The 23849-nt window shown below is 43.4% G+C and overlaps 1 protein-coding gene across 2 annotated transcripts in view; it reads right to left on the bottom strand.

Moving 5' to 3' along the window:
• PSMF1 (proteasome inhibitor subunit 1) overlaps positions 1-19992 on the bottom strand; it is a 56294-nt gene extending 36302 nt beyond the window's left edge. Inside the window, exons 1-4 of one of the 2 annotated variants that reach the window (XM_060031098.1) lie at positions 19866-19992; positions 16252-16395; positions 9843-9995; positions 8246-8328 (exon numbers count right to left, since the gene is read on the bottom strand). In XM_060031098.1, coding sequence (XP_059887081.1) covers positions 8246-8328; positions 9843-9995; positions 16252-16395; positions 19866-19871 — 386 coding nt within the window. In that variant the 5' untranslated portion in view covers positions 19872-19992. The remainder of the gene's footprint in view (positions 1-8245; positions 8329-9842; positions 9996-16251; positions 16396-19865) is intronic. The other variant, XM_060031097.1, reaches the window with a different exon arrangement.
• Between the last annotated feature and the right edge of the window lie 3857 nt (positions 19993-23849).

Genomic DNA, 23849 nt, shown 5'->3' with positions numbered 1-23849 from the left:
TTATCAATTAAAAACTTATGCTTTGCAAAAGACCTTGTTAAGTGAATGAAAAAACAAACTACAGGCTGGGAGAAAACATTTATAAACCAACATCCAACAAAGGAATTGCATCTGAAATATACAAGGAACTGTCATTAGCTATCAGGGAAATGCAAATTTGAAACCACAATGCAATACTACTATACATCAGAATAACTAAAATGAAAAATAGCGATAACACCAGAAACTGGTGAAGATACAGAGAAACTAGCACTCATACACTGGTGGTGGATACGTAAAATGGTACAGACACTATGGAAAACTGTTTGGCAGTTTCTTAAAAAACTAAACATGCAATTACCTTTGAACTCTTGGCATTTATTGTAGAGAAATAAATATGTCCACACAAAAGCCTGTACATGTATGTTCATAGCACTTTTATTCGTAATAGCAAAAAATGAAACAACTCAGATGTCCTTCAACTAGTGAATGGTTAAACAAACTGTGAAATGCCATGCCTACCATACCATGAAATACTACTCAGCAAGACAAAGGGACAAACTATTGATGCATGCAACAACTCAGATGGATCACAAGGGTATTATGCTGAGTGAGAAAGGCCAATCCCGAAAGTTACATACTGTATGATTCCATTTATATAACATTTTTGAACACTCCCTAACACCATACATGAAAACAAACTCCAAATGGAATAAAGACCTAAATGTAAGGCCGGATACTATAAAACGCTTAGAGGAAAACACAGGCAGAACACATTCTGACATAAATTGCAGGAAGATCTTTTTTGATCCGTCTCCTAGTGTAATAAAAATAAAAACAAAAATAAACAAGTAGGACCTAATTAAACTTAAAAGCTTTTCCACAGCAAAGGAATCATAAACAAAACAAAAAGACAACCCTCAGAATGGGAGAAAATATTTGCAAATGACTAGACGACCAAGGGTTTAATCTCCAAAGTATACAAACAGCTCATGCAGTTCAATATCAAAAAAAACCTCAATCAAAAAACGGGTGGAAGATCTAAACAGACATTTCTTCAAAGAAGACATACAGATGGCTAAAAAGCACATGAAGAGATGCTCAACATCACTAATCATTACAGAAACAAAAATCAAAAGTACAATGAGGTTATCACCTCACACGGGTCAGAATGGCCATTATCAAAAAATCTACGAACAATAAATGCTGGAAAGGGTGTGGAGAAAAGGGAACCCTCCTACGCTGTTGGTGGGAATGTAAATTGGTTTAGCCACTATGGAGAACAGTATGGAACTTCCTTAAAAAACTAAAAATAGAGCTACCATATGATCCAGCAATCCCTCTGTGGGTATCTATCCAGAGAAAACCATAACTCAAAAAGATACATGCTCCCCTATGTTCACTGCAGCCCTATTTACAATAGCCAGGACATGGCAGCAACCTAAATGTCCATCGACAGAGGAATGGATAAAGAAGATGTGGCACACATATACAATAGAATATTACTCAGCTGTAAAAAAGAACGAAATAATGCCATTTGCAGCAACATGGATGGACCTAGAGATTGTCATACTGAGTGAAGTAAGTCAGACAAAGACAAATATCATATGATATCACTTAGATGTGGAATCTAAAAAAATGGTACAAATGAACTTATCTACAAAACAGAAGTAGAGTCACACATGTAGAAAACAAACATGGTTATCGGCGGGGTGAGGGATAAATTGGGAGACTGGGATTGACATACACACACTACTACATATAAAATAGATAACTAATAAGGACCTAATATATATAGCACAGGGAACTCTACTCAATACTCTGTAATGACCTATATGGAAAAGAATCTAAAAAAGAGTGGTGTATATATATATATATATATATGTATAACTGATTCACTTTGCTGTACACTTAAAACTAAAACAACACTGTAAATCAACTATACTCCAATAAAAATTAAAAAAAAAAAAAGACAAAATTTTAGAAATGGAGAATAAATGATGGTTGCCAGGGGGTGAAGGGTGGGGAGGGGGAGTGGGTGTGGCTATAAAAAAGCATCAGGAAGGATACTTGTGGTGATGGAAATACTTACTGTCAGTGTATCAATGTCAATATCCTTACTATTAATATTTAAGGTAGTTTTATACAATGTTATAATTGAGGTGAAATGTATAAAGGTAAAATGTATAAAGGATACAAGTCTCTCTGTATTATACCTTACAACTTACAACTGCATGTAAGTCTACAGTTATCTCAAAATAAAAAGTTTAATTAAAAAATCACTTATTACATAACCATAAAATCACTGAGATTAGACTAGATCAGTGGTTTCAGGGCTTCTCTGGCATGGAAGGGGGCCCAGGAAGGGCAATGGAGAAAGCCAAGTGGATAGGGCACAAGGACCTCCATTTGCTGTCCCTACTCTTTCCTCCAGAATCCTAAAGAACATGAAGAGATAATTGTACACCCATGTTCAAAGAAGCATTATTCAAAGTAGCCAAAAGGTGGAAGCAATGTAAGTGGCCATGAATACCTAGGACAGATGAACGGATAAACAAAATATGGTCAATACAGACAATGGAATATTATGCGTGCTTGAATAAAGAGTTCCATGACTAAAAAGTGTAATACCTGCAATGGTTTAGAAGTTCTAAGGGCCTGTGGTCCATACATCCCTACAAAGATCAGGTTCCTACTTAGAACACAGAACTTTGTACACCATGCTGCTTCCCTGACCAAGTTGGGTAGCGGGGATATATCTAAGTCCTCTTTCCTTTCAGTCAGATGAACTGTGTGTGATACAGGTGGAAGCCCTCTGATCTCCCTATGCAAAAGGTTTACCTGTAGAACTCAGGTCTGATTAAAAAACTACTAAGTCCTGAAGGAGAAGTTCTCGCATGATTTCTAAGCCTTAGGAGAACTGCCATTTTGGTAGTAGCAAAAGACAGCCTGTCATCCTAACATAGTAGAGGCATGACAGAAAGGAACAGGTTTATACTCCTTAGCAAATCAGTTTGCTCAACTAGGGGCACAGATTTCTACCTAGAACAGACATGACATGCCATGACGACCTAACAAGGAGGGCCAGATGGTAGAAGGGGGCCAGAAGCAGGCAGCTCAGTGCTGCTGCCAGAAAGGCAGAGGAGAGGGAGGGCCTTATGATCAGGAGAGAGATCTATACCCCAGCTCTCTGAGCCTCAGTTTCCACGGAGATGATTCCTTGTGATCAGATTTCTTTCCGTTTGCATATTCATGAAGGGCTGGGCCCAGCACTAAGCACTCTGTGCTGACATTTCATCTCATTCTCATAGTCCTACTATGTCATTTTACAGCAATCAAAACACACCCCCCCAAGCACACACAAAACAACAAATGTTAATTAAAAAAAAAAAAAACGGTTATCACCGTTTCTCTCTCAGTATTGCTGAGGGGACTAAATGCTCTCAGGAGCATGACCAGCCTGGTGTACAGGCCTGGGTTTTTCCAGAGGTTTTGTCAATTGCTCTCCCAATGGAATTCCAGAATGAAAAAGTCAAGAGAGAGACCACACTCTCAGTGTCCTTCCCTTTACCCTCTGAAGGGGTGAGGTAGGGTCATGCTGTGTGGACAGCACCCAGAAAATCAGCTCTGCCAAGGCCAGGCCTGGCCTCACTTCACTCCTTCATTCCTTTGTCTACTGTGTGAAAAAGACCCAGATCCTGCCCTCAAGGAGATCACAGGCTAGTAGGCAGTTAATCATAAAATACCCACTTATTAAATGCTTAAAAGGTTCAAACATGGGGGGAGCAGGGGAGGCTTCTCTGAGGAGCTGATGTTTAAATGGAAACTGAAGGAAGAAGAGTAGTTGGCTGTGGGAAGAGGCTGGGGAGAGCACTCTCGGCCAAGGGGAGAGCGCTGAAGAGGGAGGAGGCACACGCACCACAGCTGAGACACCGGAACTAAGTGGGAAGTGGCAAACAATGAGGTTAGAGGGGCTGGGCCCTAGGCTTTAGGCCTCATCAAGGATTTTGTTCTTCATCCCTGGAGAAATGAACACTCACTGAAGGGTTTGGGGTTTCTTTTTTAGATTTAATTTGTAAGACATTTACCAACTCTGTAACCAGTTTAAGTGTGCGGTTCAGTAGTATTAAGTATATTCACGTTGTTGTGCTATCACCACCACCACCTATCTTCAAAACACTTCCTCTTACAAAACTGAAACTCTGTACCCATTCAACAATAATTCCCTGTTCTCCCCTCTTCCAGTCCCTGGCAACCACTATTTCACTTTCTGTCTCTATGAGTCTGACTATTCTAGGTACTTCATATACATATTACCATATAGAATTTGTCTTGTGATTGGCTTATTTTGTTTAGCACAATGTTCTCAAGGTTTATCCATGCTGAAGCATTTGTTAGCATTTCCTTCCTTTTTAAAGCTGAGTAATATTCCATTGTCTGTATATACCACATTTTGTTTATCCGTTCATCTGTCCTAGGTATTCATGGGCACTTACACTGCTTCCACCTTTTGGCTACTATGAAAAACGCTTCTATGAACGTGGGTGCACAATTATCTCTTTGAGACCCTGCTTTCAGTTCTATTGGGTTTATGTCTAGAAGCGGAATTGCTGGATCATATGGTAATTAAATTTCTGAGAAACCACCACACCATTTTTCATAGTTGCTGTACCATTTTACATTTTCACCAACAGTGTACAAGGGTTCCGATTTCTCCACATCCTTACTAATTGTTATTTTGTTTTTTTGATAGTAGCCTTCCTAACATGTGTGAGGTGGTATCACTGAGGGATTTCAAGCAAGACTTTTGTTTTGTTTTGTTTTGTTTTTTTGCGGTACGCGGGCCTCTCACTGTTGTGGCCTCTCCCGTTGCGGAGCACAGGCTCCGGACGCGCAGGCTCAGTGGCCATGGCTCACAGGCCCAGCCGCTCCGCAGCATGTGGGATCCTCCCGGACCGGGGCACAAACCCGCGTCCCCTGCATCGGCAGGCGGACTCTCAACCACTGCGCCACCAGGGAAGCCCCCAAGCAAGACTTTTAATCATAACCTGATCTGTGTTTTAAAAACGCTGGTCCAACTGCTGTGTGGGAAACTGACTGGAGGGTGATGACCAGGAGTGGAAGTTGGGATCTCCTCACACAGAGGATGCATGAAAGAAGGATGGAGACAAAGAGGGGTGGCCAGAATGATGCGGGCAGGTTGTCCGAAGTCTGAGAGAAGTGGAGCGGGTTAAAGATGGTTATCGCTGATTAGATGCAATTAAATCCAACAGGGTTTCCAGGCAGTTCTCACGACTGAATTTATAGTGATGCCAGGCTTCCTCCAAAACCCTGAAGAGGTCAATGAGGATGGGGATAAAGTCCCCAAAATGGAATAAAGTGGAAACAAATGGGCCCAACTAGCTATCAAACAGATAATTTCATTACACTGATGGACCAACAAGCATTAAATCTAAATACATTTTGAACACAATACTCTGACAATATATATGCTCAGTGGGACACAGTCAAAGGACAAAAAGAACTGGAAAGAAATTGTATTTGTGACTTTACTTAGTAGATTTGTTCTTGGTCGGCACTGATGTAGCAGTTCAAAAACTATCTGTGTGTATTTTAGAATCAAACAAATGAGTTAAGTATTTTGAGGCTGTTGGGCATCAGGGTTCTCAACACAGAAGGGAGTTACAAGTACAGAATAAGAGAATACAAATTCTGCAGTGTTAGATTAAAAATAAAAGTATCAGTTTGAAATGTTAAGGAAAAAAAAAAAAAAACTCCAGGAAAGTTTCCTAGCTCTGTTCTCTGAAAAAGCCTGAAAGCAATGACATCCTTCATATTAATGAGCACACTCAGGGCCCAGATTTTGGAAACTATTACCCACCAACAGAAATCATGTTTCCTTAGAAAAATCCCTGGTTTCAAGGCAGGGGCAAGTAAAGTACAAGGTGAGGGCAGAACACCTTATTGTGCCAGGAAGTGTGAAAACGCTCTGACATGGTGACATGTCAAAAAGACAGGTGAGGTAGCTTGAGGGAATTCCTACTGGTCAACTCTGGAACAAGCTGAGCATTCAAAGAATGACAGAAATGGAATGTAACTTTGAATAAAAAATAACCCAGGAGTCTATTTTGATATTTTAAAAATTAAAAATAGGGACTTCCCCAGTGGCGCAGTGGTTAAGAATCCACCTGCCAATGCAAGTGACGTGGGTTCGAGCTTGGTCCGGGAAGATCCCACATGCCGCGGAGCAGCTAAGCCCGTGCGCCACAACTACAGAAGCCCGCGTGCCTAGAGCCTGTGCTCTGCAACAAGAGAAGCCACCACAATGAGAAGCCTGCACACCGCAACGAAGAGTAGCCCCTGCTCGCCTCAACTAGAGAAAGCTCACGTGCAGCAATGAAGACCCAACGCAACCAAAAATCAATTTAAAAATTTAAAAAATTAAAAATAAGGGGGACAGAGAATAGAAAGCTTTTAATTAAAAAATCTAACTAATAAATGTAGAAAGAATTATAAACATAGAAAATTACTGTTTTATAATCATCACAGTAATAGCTGATTCATGCAAGAATCATCAACAGATGCTAAAACCACTGGGTAAAAGACTGTTGGGAGGCAGAAAATTCAGTCTGCTAATATAATACCACAGATCACTTATTAAACACAAAGGAAAACAGATGCCTTTACTGGAGAGAAAGGTGGCAGACACTGTCATAACCAAATGATCAAACTGAACAAAATCAACAATAAGACAGATGTCACGTGCCTGATGTAAAACACTTAGGAGAACACAGCTTCCCTTACATAGTGTTCTTGTTGAAAATGTTCAACCTGAATCAAATGATGAGGAAACAATCTGAATGTTCTACACAACAACTGACCTCAAGTCTTCAAAAATACCAATGCTAAGAACAACAAAAGTCTAGGAAACTGTTCTAGATGAAAGGTAATTGAAAAGACGTGAAAATAAATGCAATGTGTGGTATTTGGTTGGATAAGAAAAAAAATACCTCAAACCTAAAACCAAAAGCCTAGCTAAAAAGGACACTGCTGGGATGACTACAGAAATCTGAACATGGACTGTGTATTAAATGACATTAATGCATCAATCCTACATTTCCTAATTGTGGTAACAGGAGGATGTCTGTGTAAGAACAAGGAGATACATGATGAAATATTTAGGGGTTAAGGTTTATAAAGTCTGGAAATAATTCTCAGATGGTTCAAGAACAAAAAAGCATACAGAAAAACTAAGCAAAAGTGGCAAAATGTTAAAAATTGGTGAACCTAGGTGATGGGTATATGGGTGTTCATTGTAATATTTTTGCCAACCCTCTTTTCTGTGGGGTTGCAAATTTCAAAATAAAAAGTCAAGACAAGTCAGACTCGAAGAAAAAACTTGCAAAACACATATATGATTAATGACTGTTACCCAAAATATACAAAGAACTCCTGAAACTCAACCATAAGAAAACTCGATTAAAAAATGGGCCAAACACCTGGACACCTCACCAAAGAAGATACATAGATGGCAAATAAGCATATGAAAAGATGCTCAACATCATATGTCATCAGGGAACTGCAAATTAAAACAAAAATGAGATACCACTACACACCTATTAGAATGGCCAAAATCTGAAACACTGACAAGGATGTGGAGCAACAGGGAATTCTCATTCACTGCCGGTGGGAAGGCAAAATGGTACAGCCACTTTGGAAGACAGTTTGGCAGTTTCTTACAAAAGTAAACACATTCCAACACCACCAAGAATGGAATCTGGGTGATAATGTGTGCCAGCGTAGGTTCATCAACTATAACAAATGCACTATTCTGGGCAGGACTGTGAGAGTGCGGGGCAGGGGGGAGGTTCAAGGAAACTCTCTGCACTTACCACTCAATTTTGCTGTGAACCTAAAACTGCTGTAAAAAATGAAGTCTATTTTAAAAATTGGGGGATGGAGTGTACCAGATTAGGTACACTTTTTCCTCCTAGGAACTCACTCCGACTGACTCCACTGGCTAGGCTCCATCTCTACCCTGTAGACTTGTGGACTCTTGACTGCATCATTTTATTTCAAGTGGCATTTCCCACGTGAATCTTCTCTTCAAATAAACAGAAAAGAGAAATGAGAAGTGACTGTGCCCAAGAGAGAAAGATCCTTCTGTTAACCCTCCTCCATTCTCTGACACCTCAAGTCCATTCCTTATATCTGACCACTGGTTCTCTCTTCTTTTTCCCAGGGAAAGGCCAACCCTTAGAAATACCTGTGGAAGTCAACCAGGTGATCTGAATCGATATAATCATTCAAGTTCAGGGTCAAGTCTGACACTTGCTGTGAGCCATGTTCCTAGAAAAATGAAAATAGAAAATGAGAGACTGGGGTATTTCTGGTCTAATGAGTAAGTGGCGGGGCTGTGGGGGGAGAGGAACAATTTAATACTCAACCTAAAGAAATACAAAGAGACATATATAAGGACTGTTCGTAATAGATGAAGTGCATGTCTCATGCTTGGGGACTTCTCTGATCTAGGAATAATGCCTTTCTGAGGCAGAGCCCAGAAAAACCTACTTCCCAGGCTCTTTTGCAGCTTGGACACAGGCATGTAACTGAGGTGCCAAATGGATGCACAACTTCAACTTGGAGGTGAGCACCATGGATAAACAGGCTGAGTAAGGGGCAGACGTCTTGCTATCAAGAGTAGCAGCAGAGGCAGCAGGGGTCACAACATCAGTGGCTCCTGAGAAGGGGCACCTGGGTTGGCAGTCAGCCAGTACCTAATGCCCTGGGGTGGTGGCAGCAGCAGTGGTTTCCATGGCATGGTTTGGAGCAATGCCCTGGAAGCCCAGCCTTGAAACTGTTTCTCCAGCCCTCCCAACAATTCAGTGAGTTATCCCAGTTCTTTTAATAAACCTGACTGTTTAAACAAACCTGAGGGGATTCTGTCGTTTATAACTAAGAACGCTGTGTGATACAAAATCTAAACATTCATCAAAAGGGAGACGGATAAACAAATTATGGTATTATGGAATACTACATAGTGGCTAAAATGAATAAGATATAGCTATATGCATTCCCATGTAAAGACCTCCAAAACATACTGAGGGGAAAAAAAGCAAAGTGCAGCACAATACAGACTGCATGATACTTTTGTACAAATACAGACAACCAGGCCAAACTTAAAAAAAGGGTCACTGCGCTCAGGGTGCTTATAGTCTATATTACATAGACTACAGAATATTCTGCTATAGTGGTAGAATACAAATATTACACCAAAGCATAAATAAGCACACTAATTACAAACTGTGTTAAGTACCAGGCAGGAAAATAAAATGATGAAGCAGAGGCATAATTTAGATTTTTCTGGCAGATGAGAGTAAGTAGTCAGGACTGAACTTCTTGAGTAAGTGAAAAACAAGAGGGAGTCAGTCAGGCTAAAGGAAGGGTGGAGGGTGTGTATCTGTGTGAGGCGGCAATGGTACAGAGGAAGAGCTTTCCAGCATAGGAAACATGAAGTATACAGGCTCCAAGGCGGCAGAAAGCTAAGCTTATCTAAAGAACTAAAAGTAGCCCCCGAGGCTACAATAAGCTTTTTTCTCCCAAGCTGCCCCTGAATGGATTTACCTTAATTTACTTAACTATTCCTCTGTGAAGGAAAGTCCCTCCTCTTACAGTAATAGGCAGGGAACATCTCTGAACACAAAGCATTTCTACATTTAGGGTCCTGGCCTCAGAATAAAGTTCTGGAAGTAGGATCACTGAGTAAAGTCTTCACGAACATTGAGGGTTCTTAAATGGGTTTCAAAAAGGCGATCCCAAGATCTACTCCCATCAGCAGAGGCCTCTGTGTCCTAGGGACTCACCAGTACATTGATGATCATGCTGTTCTCCACAGTGACAGCCTTCACAAGGAGCTTTCTGGACCCATCCTTTGACTCATACCGGAGAACATACAGGTCTTTATTGTTGTTCCATTCCGCTGGCAGCAGTTCTGATTTCTTATCATTGGGACCTGGCTGAGAAGACACCAGAGATGAGAGGTGAAAGATCATGACCTCAGATCTAAAAAGGACCTTACAGATAATCTAATCCCACTCCCTCACTTCACTGATGAAGACACGGAGGTCAGGAGAAGTAAAATGTCCAAGGTCCTACAGCAAGTCAGAGGTCTGGGGTCTCTGGACTCCTGCTCTAGTGATCCTCCCTCATATCTGACTGCCTTTGTGACAGAGCACTGGAACCTGTCAAGAATCTGTAGCCTTGGTTTAACAATCTCTTCTCTATCCCCCTGTCAAGAATAAGGCCAGTCACCTAAAGGGATACTGTGAAATTCTAAGACAGTGTTTCTCGAAGTTTGGAATTCAGGCCATCTGCAAAGGGATCACAAAAGTGTTGAGTAAAACTACAGATTCTAATGTACACCTCACCAGACTACTGTAGTGCCTTAATAAAAATTATGAACAACTTTCATACAAAATATAGCACACGTACAAGATAAAAAAAGAATTATAAAATGGACACCTAAGTACGTACCTACAGCCAGCTTAAGAAACAGAACGTGGCCAATCCTGTTCAAGCCTTGAGTAGCCTATTCCCAATGAATCTCCCTCCTCCTTCCTCATGGGTAATCACTAAGCTGTTTTAAAAATTTCTTTACTTTTCCTTATAGTTGTGTTACTATACACAAACCCTAAAAATATACTGTTTCAAATGTTTTTGAATTTTATATAAACAGCATCACTTTTGTCTGCCGTTTTCAATCAATATTGTTTTGAGATTCATCCATGTCAATGCACTTAACTATAGCTGACTCACTGTACAGATTTTGCTATATAGTTCACAGCCATATAGCCCATCATTGCATGAATATGCTGCAAGTTACAAACTCACTTGTTGATGGATATCTGGAGTGCTTCCAGTTTATTTGTTTTGCTATTATAAAAATGCTGCTATGAACATTCTTGTACACATCTCCTAGTACACATATGGATGAACTCCTACAGAGTATCTCTAGGGGAAGAACTTTTAATTTATAAGATAAAGTCAAATTGTTTTCAAAAGAAGTACGGATTTACACTCCCATGAGCAATGTATGTATGAGAATTCTTGTTCCACGAGGTCAGCAACATTGCTATTGTCCAATTTAAAAATTTTTGCCAACCTAATGGGAGTAAAAATGCATCACTGTGAGTTGTGATGGCCTCATCTCTTTAAAAAAAAAATCCTAGGACTTTCTTTTTACATACTAACGTTTGAGAAATAGTTCTGAAACTACCTTGATAGTAAAAACTAATACAGTGTTTCCAGGTGGGGAAAGATTTCTTAAATGAGTCCACAAAAAAAAAAGTGCTGTCTTTGACACTGCTCGTAATTTAAAGCTCCAGATAAACAACAGATACTACAGACAAAGTTAACAGGCAGTCACGGGCTAGGATGAGCTATGTCCTAGCCTAGCTGGCACAACACAAATTAATAACCAGTACAAAAAGGGAATGCCTGGAAAACGAACAATAAAAATTGGGAACCCACTTGAAAAAGGTATGAACAAGCAAAAGATAAGAGCAGCTAACAGTGTATAAAGGATCATTCAACTTTACTAGCACTCAGACACACATAGGCTAAAATATGAGATACCAGGATCCACCCATCAGACTGCTGTTATCTATTTTTCTATTTTTTTGCCAGCGTTTGTGTGGGTGTGGGGAGAATGGTAACCTCCAGGCACTGCTGGTGGCCGTTCACACTCTTACAACCCTTTTGGAGAGCAATCTGGTAATATTCAGTGCAATTAGGTAAGCTGACACCCCGTGACCCAAAACCTTCACTCCTGGAAGAAATTCTGTGCACAGAGGCACAGGGAATATGACAAGGGATCTTCATCACAACCCTGTTGGAGGAACCAAATGGGAGTTAAAATGCAAAATATGTTCACAGTGGAATACTGTATAGCAGTTAGAAGGAACAAACTAGATCTAACTGCAGTATTATAGATAAAAGTAAACAATGTCACAAAGAAAAATTTTTTAAAAATGAGATTTATAGCCAGGTACCATTTATGTAAAAAATTTTAAAACACACAAAAAATCTATATATTGTTTTCATAGAAGCATAGTTCTACAGCTAAACACGCAGCAAGTGGACTGGGAAGATCTGTATTCGTGAGACTACAGCGGGAGGGAGTGCGACCAAAGATGAAAAACAACAACAAAAGACAAAGATCCAGCAACACAGACCTCACACCTCACCAAGGACAACAGAAGGCCAAGAACAGAGATCGTGGGCCGCTTTGGTCACCTCTGGGGCTCAGGAATCAAACTGGGAAAGTGGTCCCAAATAAAATTCAAGACATTGCAACTGGCATGGTTTCAAACCTGGCTAAATGACAAGGAAACTCAGGCCTGAAGCAGAGAAATGAGAGTGACAGAAAACAAAAGTGAAACTAATCAGCCCACTCTGCTAAAAGAAAGAGAAACTATCCCCTCACCCTCAACTGGGTAAATTTCCTATAACCATGGTTAGTGCCCTGGATTTAAGGTTTACTTTGGAAGCCAAGAATTTGATGACATGCCTTGTCTTTGTTCTATCAAAGGCCTTTGAATTTATATTTATACCCTCCATTACAGCATTCAACCCACCAGAATTTCTTCTTGGAGTATAAATAATTCAGCCTGCTCACTCTCCCATAACCTCAGGCTTCCAGAGCAAGAGAGAATCCTAGGGCCTAGTGAGACTGATACCTCTCACTGCAGTGGAACCAATGTTCCCCAGCTCAAGGGCTGCCCTGATATGGGAAAACAGGTGGGATTGAAAGAGACTGGCCTTGGTGATATCAAGCCAAACATGGCATTCAACTGCCCTCTAGAGCGGGACATCAAATATCAGACCTCCCAAAGAGCTACGATTGGAAAGCAGCCAAAGTACATGGTTGTGCTGTTTAACTGGTTCGGATGAAAAAAAATCTAAGGGGGGCTGAAAACTGCCTAAGGTCATGGTAAGTCAAGTGCAGAGCTCAGTTTGGCATTCAGAGCTCCTGATTGCCCACGCTATGGCTGGAGATCTTCCCAGCCAAGTCCCCCAGATGGGCCCCCCAAAAGTAAAGATAGTTGTCCCCTTAGGCAAAATCCTGGGGCTGGAAGCATTCTTTAATGGCCATGAGTTCATTCCAGTGTCCCTGGGCTAACATGCACCCAAAGAAGATCATTTGGGGCATCTTCTCTCTTTTGTCATAATCTTTAGATTCCTACAACAGAAAACAATATTCTCAAAATTAAGTCTACGGCCATCTCTATTCCCTTGCTACTTAAACCACCTGACACAGCTGTAAAGCTCTTATGAGGAGTGGTGCTGACTTCAAGAAAGAAATCGAAATTCAAATATTGAATTTTTTATTGAAGCTGTATTGCTCTTCTAATCAAGTTTTATGTACACAATTCCCCTGTACCAGAGGACACAAAACCAAAGAGAAAAGCAGACAATTTAGCTTTCTATTTAACTGTCAACATATTAAATGATCAAGTACACAATTTCAGGACCTTCCTCTCTCTCTTATCACCCCCAGAAGGGTGGGAAGCAGGAGGTGGCTGGAGAGGCAACATAAACATCCTCTGAACTTGGCAAATACTACTGGTCTCAGCTGAGACTGCTGGCCCCACACTGGAAAACTAAAACCTCTCTTAAATAAACTAATAGGAAAGATGCGCCTCCAAAAGGTTTCTACTCTGAGTGAAAGTAAACTCAGCAGAAGTGAGAGGAGGACAAGTGCAACCTGAAGTCCAGTGGCACTTAAGGGGCAGAGAGAAGCAAAACCACACCATGCTCTAGTGTGCAGAACAAATGCCCATCCCCCACCATGGGGGAACATGCTTGATTCAGCACTGGGGTGGACAGATGGACAGTGGGCAATGCCTTCTAAACCACCATCCGCACTCCCCCGGGCCTCCCCTAGGATGTCTGGAGCCAGAATCTTTTTCTGGCTTGCATGAACTCGACATGTGGCATCATAAACAGAGTGGAATTAGATGGACCTTTGGGATTCAGTTAAGGATCTCTTATTCATTTTTTTAGACCAGTATTGAAATGAGACTGTGTTCTTTCTGAAAATTTGGAAGGCTGGAGTACATGGCAAGGGGATGGTGCCAGTTAGGAGGAGGCAATGACCTACATGAACTGATGTCCCTAAGCTGTCAAAGTGACTCAGACAGAGTTGCTGACAGGATTTGTGAGGGGACGAGTGGTGGGAGCAGATCTGCAGTGCTGAAGGGGAAGAAGAGAAGGGAGTCACACAGGCTCTCTGTAACAAGTTCCTGTTCCTGGGGGGAGAGATTCTAACAGTGTGTCAGGGCAGCAGTAGCTAGCTGAGAGTAAAATACAGAGAGCGAGGTATATGAGGAGGGGAGAAAGCAGGGCAAACCTGTTAGATCTGAAGGACAGGGCAAGGGGCAGGAAGGGGTGGGGGGGCAGCGCTGAGAGTCGAAAGGGGAGCCCGAAGGTCAGGAACAAGTCTTACCCCCTCTCCAATTCCACTGTCCCCTGCACCATCCTACACATCAGCTTTCTGGGAGAATGTCCCAGGAAAAGGTGAAATGAAATGCCTGGGGCAAGTGAAAGAGCTGATAAAGATTAGAAAGCTAGAATGAGGCAAGCGAGGAGACATAAGGTTTCTTTTGGGGTGATTACATACTGAAAGTGGAAACCTGACACTCAGGATTCTGGGCCCTGCCTCTACCTGATCCCAAGGTCTGAAATGTTGAAAGGCAAGGTAAGTGGAAGGAAGTAAAAGGTGAACAGAAAGGCCAGGAACAAAGGCATCTGGGAGGGAGAATGGTTCCTGCTTCCAGGGTGTGTGGGTGGGTGAGTGTGTGTGTCTGTGTGTCTGTGTGTAAGGCTGGTCCTTCTTTTCCCGTAAGCCTGGAGGTGGTGGTGGAGAAGTTTACTGTGTGTATCTGGGGTCCCACTGAGACACTTGAGGTCGGAGGGGGGGAAAAAAAGAGCCAGAAATCCATGACAGTTCTTGTGTTTCTTATTCCTGTTGGTGAGGGTAAAGCATGAGGGGGTGTGATAGTCTTGGTCACGAGTTTTAAGGGACAGAGAAATGGAGCAGTGGGGGTGGGGGGGCGAACCTGGCTCTAGGAGCCCAGGATGTGTAAACTCTGTCTGAGGAGGGATCCCTAAAGCTCTGTGACAGAAGAGGAAAGATTAAGACGCTGGATGTATATCTGAGAAACTAAAAAAGGATTAGGGTATCTGAGAACTAAAGCAGTTAGAAATGAGAGTGAGGTTAAAATCTCACTGTACGACGAAAGGAGTGAAGCGCCCTGCTCCCCAGAGCTGGTCTCGGTTCTGAGAGCGAGAAGAGAGTGACAGCGAGGGGCAGGCAGTGAGTCCTGAGCGTGTGTATGAGAGGATATTTCCTCGGATGGAGCAGAAGGGACATGAAGGGGCAGTAAGGGGCCCAGGCCCCGTTCTCACAGGAAGCTGGTGTGTACAATGACGTACAGGGGGACAGTCACAGGGAAGCGGCAGGGAAGATGGGAGCATGCTACGGCAAAGAATCAGTGAGGTCGGCCGGGCCCGCCAGTCCTGGGGCTCTGTGGGGATGATCACAGGGCCCCCTGCTCTAAGAGGCAGAGCCTGAGGATGGGACAGCTGTTGGGGAGGAAACTTACTTGGCCCTACACCCAGGGTGCATGTCTGTACGTGTGTGGGAGGTGGCTGTTCCCCCGGAGCCTGAGTGAAGACCGTAACGGTGAGTGGGCTGCACCAGGCCCTTCAGTAAAGCGTGAAGGGCTGTCTGAGCTCTAAGGGCCCTTGACTGGAGCTGAGTCGGCCCAACCTCCCCCCATACCTGTGCCTGGATCCAGATGTCTGGTGGGCGCTCGACTACAGTATGAGGAGGGTAGTACTGGGTCCAGCCCCACCCCACCCAGCAGCGTGGGAAGGAGCTTGGCGGCGTTCGGGTAGGTGAGGAGTACTCAGGAGAGGAACCCCTGTCTCGCTGCCAGACCCGCACAGTCCCGGCCTCGGAGGCTGCCAGCCTGCGCTGCAGCGAGTTTCGTCCTTGGGTTTTCAAATCGTGTTGTGCCAGCTAGGCTAGGACAACAGAGCGCCTCCCCGACCCGTAGACTACAGGTACCCACGGTGTCATGACTCCTAGGACCCAGACCTGGGAGGAGGGAAGGTCAGGCACTTTGGACCGAGCCTCCGGTCCTCTGGGTTTGGGCAGAAGACACCTTACCCCCTCCACACTGGCCCCGGGGCGGCTCCGTGGCGTACCTGGTCGCCGGCACCCAAGCCGTAGTAGCCATGCGTGACCACCTCCCAGTGCAGGAAGCAGACGAGCGCGTCCTGCGCGCAGGTGATGGCCGGCGCCGCCGACGCGAACAGTACCTCCAAGCCCGCCATGAGAGCCCCCGGCTTCTGCGGGTGGAGGAAGAAAGGGAGAAAGTGCGGTGAGCCGATTCGGCCCTCACAGTACTGCTGACTCCACTCCCCTACTCCGCAGGTTCTCGTCGAGCCTCCACCTGCGCGGCCAAAATGGAGACGCTCTGCGTTGGGGTGTGGCCGCCGGAAGTAGCGTCCCGCTCCGGCGCTGCTGCGCCAGCGCGGCCGGCTGGAAACAGAAGGGAGATGCTAAAGGGTTCCAACAGGCAGCGCGCGGGCGGGACAGGACCCTTGGGGACAAGGTCCCTCAAAGCTGGAATCTCCGTCTTCCCCGCAGCGGGCAGATCCGCTACACGTAGGTTGTGGCATCGTTTGAAGAGAGGTTACCTTGTTCTGAGCCACAGACCTCCCATCTGCACAATGGGGTGGACGTATGCTGGTGGGAGAAGAGGTAATGAAATAGGGCTATAATATATTCAGAATAATAATTGACACATGCGGTGCTTGCTCCATGGAACATTATTCTAAATGCTTTACTTGTATTCATTTATTTAATCCTCACCACCCAACCCCATAAAGTTGGTATTTGATAGCTCCATTTTACTGATGGGTAAACAGACACACAGAGGGGTAAACGTCACAAAGATGAGTGAGTGGCAGAGATGGTACTGCAATCTAGCAGTCTGGCTCCTTGGACAGCATTTATTAAATGTTTCCTGTGTGCTAGATCCTGTGTCAAAACATTCACATCACCCTATCAAAAACTCTATGAGGTATGTTCCATTATCATTCCCATTTTGCAGATTTGTCACCAGCTTGGAGAATGGAAGCCGCTTCCCCCAAGAAGACGCAGCTGCTGACTGGAGAGCTGGCGCTCCTGATCCACTACCAAATGTCAGTCATTTATTTGTCTGTCTCCTTCATGATTTTTACCACTTACTGTTTTTACTCAGATAAATTTAGTTTTCCCATCCCAGTCAGCACCCTGCAAGCCATCATCATCTCTCGCTTGGATGTCTGCACCAGCCTCTAAACTGCCATACTCCATCTCTGTCTCCCTAAAGTCTGTTCTACACTCTGCAACTAGAGATGCTGTTAGAACACATGCCAGATCACATCGCTTCTCTACTCAAAACCCTCCCAGGGCTTCCATCACACTCAAAAGAAAAGTAAGTCCTTCCCATGGTCTGCAGGAACCTTCCTGTGGTCTGTGCTCCCCACCCCAATGTCTCTCTCTAACATTACTCCCTCCAATTTCCCTGCACTCTTGACTGCAATAACCTTGACTCCCCTCTTCTTTCACACCCACATCTGATCCAACAGCAAAGCTAGTCAACTTAACCCTCAAAATATATTCTGAATCGGACCACTTCCACCCACCTCCACTGCCTCCACCCTGGTCTGAGCCTCCGGCATCTCATACTTGGACTATTGCAGAAGCTTCCTAACCAGTCTCCCTCTTCCACATGTTCTATTCTCTAGGCCTTTGCATATACTCCCTCTGCCTGGATTGCTCTTTCCCCAAACATCTGCATGGTTTGCTCTTTCATTTTAAATGACTCCTTCCCTCACCTCCTATCAGTCTCAGCAGAGGGCTTCCCTGTCATCCCATCTAAAATAACCTTCTATTCTTAACCCCTTACCTTGCTTTCTTTCTTGCAAAGCATTACTCATAAGCTGACACTATATTAGATATTTATTTGCTTAATTATTTAATGACTGTCTTCCCACTAAACTGTGACAAGGGAGAAGGGACCATGTCTGTCTTGTGCACAGGTATATACCTGAATGCCTTCCTGGCTCAATATATACTTATTGAATGAATGAATGCTGAATGAATGAATTATTGGCCTGGGCTCAGGCCAACTGGGCCAGTCTCACCGCTTTGCAGTCCACCATTCACTTTGTTAGCTGGCCCTGTACTTTTCCAAATTTTGTGTTCTTGGGGTTCCCCTGGGATGCCCAAATTCTTGAACCCCATCTGCAGAGATTCTGGCTGAGCAGTTCTGAGGTGGAGTGCAGGTATGTTGACGACACTCTGGGTGATGCTAAAGCTGGTGGCTATGGAACTCCTGAGATGTACTGCCTGTGACATAAAGCTATTTGCCCTTTCCACTAAGAAGCTTTGCACTTACAAACTTCCTACTTTTGCTTGCTCTGTCTCTTCCGCTTGCAATGTCTTTCCCCACTTATTGGAAGTTCTCACCAATTCATTCATTCATTCATTCACTAATTCACTAAACCTCCATAGGCCGGGTTGCCATGGATAGTGATGCAGGCTGTGCACTGCACAAAAGTACCCACCCAGTGGCAGCCCCATTCCTAAGTGTCTACTATGAGCAAGTCCCAGATGACCAAGCCGTAGTTCCTGCCTCTATGGAGCTCACTGTCTAGTGGTTAAAAAAAATTACAGATAGAGGTAACCTAGTGAAAACTGCCATGGCAGAGGGGCACTTGGAGGACTGTACCAAGCAGCTGGTACTGGGTGATTAGAAGGTCACTGCTACAAACTGAGGCCTTCCCCCTTCTCCTCTGCCCACAGTGACTCCTCAGTGCAGCTGGCCTCAGTGGAGTGCCAAGGAGCAGGCATGGGACAGTGAGATCTATCAGCTTCAGTGGGGAGGGGAATTGTATCACTGAAGTTGGTTAGAATGACTGGTTCATGGTGATAATAAAAAGTAGACTGGCTGTTGGTCCATGTTATTACTGCTTTTAAGTTTTTAAAGACAATGTCCCCCCTACCACTATTGCCTGCCCTGGGCAGACAGCTCCCTTTGGTTCAGCCACTGCTTTGCGTGCAATCGGTTAGAGCTCGCATCTCACAGAACTTTGGTTCCTTGTTATACATCATCCCTGTTAGCTTGGGTTCCCTCAGAAGCTAATTTGAGATGAGGATTTGAGTGGTTTATTGGGGAGCTGATTCCAGGAGATAGCAATAAGGGAGTAGAGAAGTGACACGGGATGAAAGGCAGCCAATGTATGTTATGTGCTCAAGCCAGGAGCTCTGGGCACCTGGAGCTCAGTCCTGCCAGGCAACTCTGGCAAACAGTGTAGGACATGTCTCAGAGTTGTTTCAATTGAAGGCAAGGGAACTGATGTGTTTTGTTCACTGACTCCCATCTGCCACAGGTCAAGCGCTGCTTCTGGGGGCATGAAAAGCCCTCAGGCAGAGAATTGCGAAGTTTAAAGAAAGAAGCCTGTGGTTCTTAGAGGTGCCTGCTGAGGAGTGAGTGGGGCACCATGGAGTCTGCTTTGTGCCTCATCCCCCGCACCCTAGTCTGTGGGTCAGCAGCCAGCATGGAGTAGGCACTAGCATCTGGGTACTGAAAGAATGAAGTGAGCTCTGTCTCTTGCACTAGGCTGTGAGTCCCTTGAGATCAGGACTGTGTTCCATCCACACTGGACCCCAGGGTCCCCCATGGATGGAAGCAAATGGGAGAATCCTGTGGGGCTGGAGGTTGTCTGTGTCCTGACCCCAGTCCATCTAGCATTTTCTGTGGACTTACCTCCATCAACAAGAGTCTCAGTTGTCCCTGTGAGGCCTGTGAGTCGGTGAGAGGAAAGCAGGTGGAAGGTGCCTCCCTAGCTGGGCCCCCAGTGCCTGGGCTGTACAGAGCCCATGCCGGAGATGAAGGCCCAGGATGATGGAAAGAACGTGGCAGGTTGCTGCAGCTACCAGTTCTTGGTTGCCAAGTGACAGCAACATGGGTATTCCAAGTTCTCTGGAAACTGTCTCCATGGAAACTGTGAAGCAGTGAGCTGAGAAGCAGGATCCAGATGAACACTGAGGTGGAATCATTCACCACTGGAATCCTGCCCCTTTGGCCTAGCATCAGCCCAACCACTACACCTCCTCCGAGAAGCCCTCCGTGATTAATACTGTTCAATAGTATCTGAACTTCCCATTCCCCTTGTCGATGGGGTGCCCAGCATATTTGACACCTGGAGGAGATAACTCTTTAAAAAAATTATATATATGTATATATATAATTTTAATATAACTTAGTTTTTTGAAAGTCTTTTATTGTGGTAAAATACACATGACAAAATTTAACTATCTTAATTATTTAGAAGTGTACAGTTCAGTGATATTAAGTACATACATATTGTTGTGCAGTCTCCAACATTCATCTTCAGAACTCATTTTATCTTGCAAAACTGAAACTTTGTATCCATTAAACCTTAACTCCCCATTCCCGTCTCTTCCCAATCCCTGACGATCATCATTCTGCTTTCTGTAGAATCATGTCTCTAAAGATCTAACTACTCTAGATCCCTCATTTAAGTGGAATCATACAGTATTGTCTTTTTGTAACTGGCTTATTTCACAGCTTAATGTCTTCAAGTTTCATCCATGTTGTAGCGTGTCTCAGAATTTCTTTCCTTTTTAAGGCTGAATAATATTCCATGTATATATCTGTATCATAGATATATATCTATATATATATATTTATATATCTATCTATCTAATGGAATATCTATACCTATCACATTTTGCTTATCCACTCATCGGTTGGTGGACACTTAGGTTGCTTCCATCTTTTGGCTATTATGAATAATGCTTCTGTGAACATGTGTGTACAAATATTTCTTTAAGACTTTGATTTCAGGCGTTTTGAATATATACCTAGGAGTAGAATTGCTGAACCAATGGTAATTCTATTTTTAATTTTATGAGGAATTGCCATACTGTTTTCCACTGAGGCTATAACATTTTACATTCCCAACAGTGCACAACGGTTCACATTTCTCTACATCATTGCCAGCGCTTGTTGTTTTTGGTTTTATTTTTTGATAGTGGCCATCCTAATGGGTATAAGGCGGTATCTCATTGTGGTTTTGATTTGCATTTCCCTAATGATTAGTGACGTTGAGCATCTATCCACGTGCTTATGGGCCATTTGTATATCTTCTTTGAAGAACTGTCTGTGCAAGTCCTTTGCCCATTTTTGAATTAGGTTGTTTTCAAATAGGCATTATTTTTAGAGCAGTTTCATATTCACAGCAAAAACTGGGAGGAAGGACAGAGATTTCCCACATACCCTCTCCCCCAACACATGCGCAGCCTCTCCCTTTATCGATATCCCGCACAGAGTACTACATTTTTTATAATTGGTGAACTTACATTGACACATCATTATTACCACAGTTCATAGTTTACATTAGGGTTCACTCTAGGTGTTGTACATTCTATGGGTTTGGACGAATGTATAATGACATGTTTCCACCATTATACTTTCACACAGAGAAATTTAATTTCACTGCCCTAAAAATCCTCTGCTCTCCACCTATTCATCTCTTCCTTCCTCTTAATCCTTGGTAAGCACCGTTCTTTTTAATCTTCATAGTTTTGCCTTTTCCAAATTATCATAGAGCTGGAATCATACAGTATGTAGTCTTTTCAGACTGGCTTCTTTCACTTAGTAATATGCATTTACGATTCTTCCATATGTTTCATGGCTTGATAGCTTTTTTTTTTGGTCTGTTTTTTTGTTTTTAAACATTGCATAACATTCCACTATCTGGATGTACCACAGTTTACCCATTCACCTACTGAAGGACATCTTGGTTGTTTCCAAGTTTTAGCAATTATAAGTAAAGCTGTCATAAACATACATGGGCAGGCGTTCGTGTGAATATAAGTTTTCAGTTCCTTTGGGTAAATACCAAGGAACATAATTCCTGAATAGTATGGTAAGAGTATGTTTAGTTTTGTAAGAAACTGCTTCCAAAGTTGCTGTACCATTTTGCATTCCCACAAGCAATGAGGCCCTGTTGCTTCATATTCTCACCAGCATTTCATGTTGTCAGTGTTCAGAAGTTTGGCCATTCTAATAGGTGTGTAGTAGTATCTCATTGCTTTCATTTGCATTTCCCTGATGATATATGATGTGGGGCATCTTTTCGTATGCTTATTTGCCATCTGTGTATCTTCTTTGATGATGTGTCTGTTCAGGTCTTTGGCCCAATTTTTAATCAGGTTATTTTCTTATTGTTGAACAACTCTTATTGTTGTTAAGAATTCTTTGTACATTTTGGATTAAAGTCCTTTATCAGATATGACTTTTGCAAATATTTTCTCCGAGTCTGTGGCTTGTCTTTTATGCTCTTGACAGTGTCTTTAGCAGAGGAGACTTTTTAAATTTTAATGGAATCCAGCTTATTGATTCTTTCTTTCATGAATTGTGCCTTTGGTATTGTATCAAAAAGTTATTGCCAGACTGTAGGTCATCTAGATCAGGGGTTCCCAACCCCCAGGCCACAAACCGGTACCGGTCCGTGGCCTGCTAGGAACAGGCCCACACAGAAGGAGGTGAGCGGCGGGTGAGCCAGCAAAGCTTCATCTGTATTTACAGCCGCTCCCCATCGCTCGCATTACTTCCCGAGCTCTGCCTCCTGTCAGATCAGCAGCAGCATTAGATTCTCATAGGAGCGCGAACTCTACTGTGAACTGCGCATGCGAGGGATCTAGGTTGCGTGTTCCTTGGGAGAATCTAATGCCTGATGATCTGAGGTGGAGCTGAGGCAGTGATGCTAGTGCTGGGGAGCGGCTGCAAATACAGATTATCATTAGCAGAGAGGTGTGACTGCACAGAAACCATAATAAATCAGTTGCTTGCAGACTCATATCAAAACCCTATCAGTAAGTGACAAGCTGCATCTGGTGGCAGGCTTTAAAGTGGCAAGTGAGTTGATGTACTTCAATCATACAGCTGCATCTGGTGGCAGGTTTTAAGACAGAATCCGACACTTATTTTAGTCTGCATGTGACCCCCCGCCCATTATTTTATTTACCACTTCTGTCCGTGCCTCTTTCCCGCACTGCGTACTTGTCTCAGTCACAGTTTTGGTAAGCCCACAAGCTAACTCTAGCCAAAATGAGTAAAACACAAGCATCGCGGGAGAGCTTCTTTGAAAAGGAAGAAAGACCCAATGATGAGACAGCAGAAGACTCTAAGACTGCCAACAAAAAGAAAGCTGCATTTAAAAGAAAATACCAAGAGTCCTACTTAAATTATGGGTTCATTGCAACAGGTGATTCACATTCTCCAAGCCCGCTTTGTATAATATGTGGAGACCAGCTATCCAACGAAGCCATGAAACCTTCAGAACTGCTTCACTACATGGAGACCAAGCACCCTGCGTTAAAAGACAAGCCTTTGGAGTTTTTCAAAAGAAAAAATGTGGACACGAGGAACAGAAGCAATTATTGAAGGCCACTCCTTCATCAGATGCGTCTGCACTGAGAGCATCATTCTTAGTGGCTGACTGCATTGCTCAAGCTAAGAAGCCCTTTACTATCGGTGAAGAGTTGATCCTGCCTGCTGCTAAGGACATTTGTCGTGACCTATTAGGAGAGGCTGCTGTTCAATAGTGGCACGTGTTCCTCTTTCGGCTACCACCATAACTAGACGAATTGTAATAGCAGAGGATATTGAGGACAATTGTTAGAGAGGATTAATGAGTCACTGTGGTATGCAATCCAGGTT

This window comes from Delphinus delphis, chromosome 15 (assembly GCF_949987515.2).
Source record: "Delphinus delphis chromosome 15, mDelDel1.2, whole genome shotgun sequence".
NCBI lineage: Eukaryota > Metazoa > Chordata > Mammalia > Artiodactyla > Delphinidae > Delphinus > Delphinus delphis.
The sequence above is the reverse complement of the archived record's forward strand: the minus strand, read 5'-3'. Positions and strand labels throughout refer to the sequence as shown.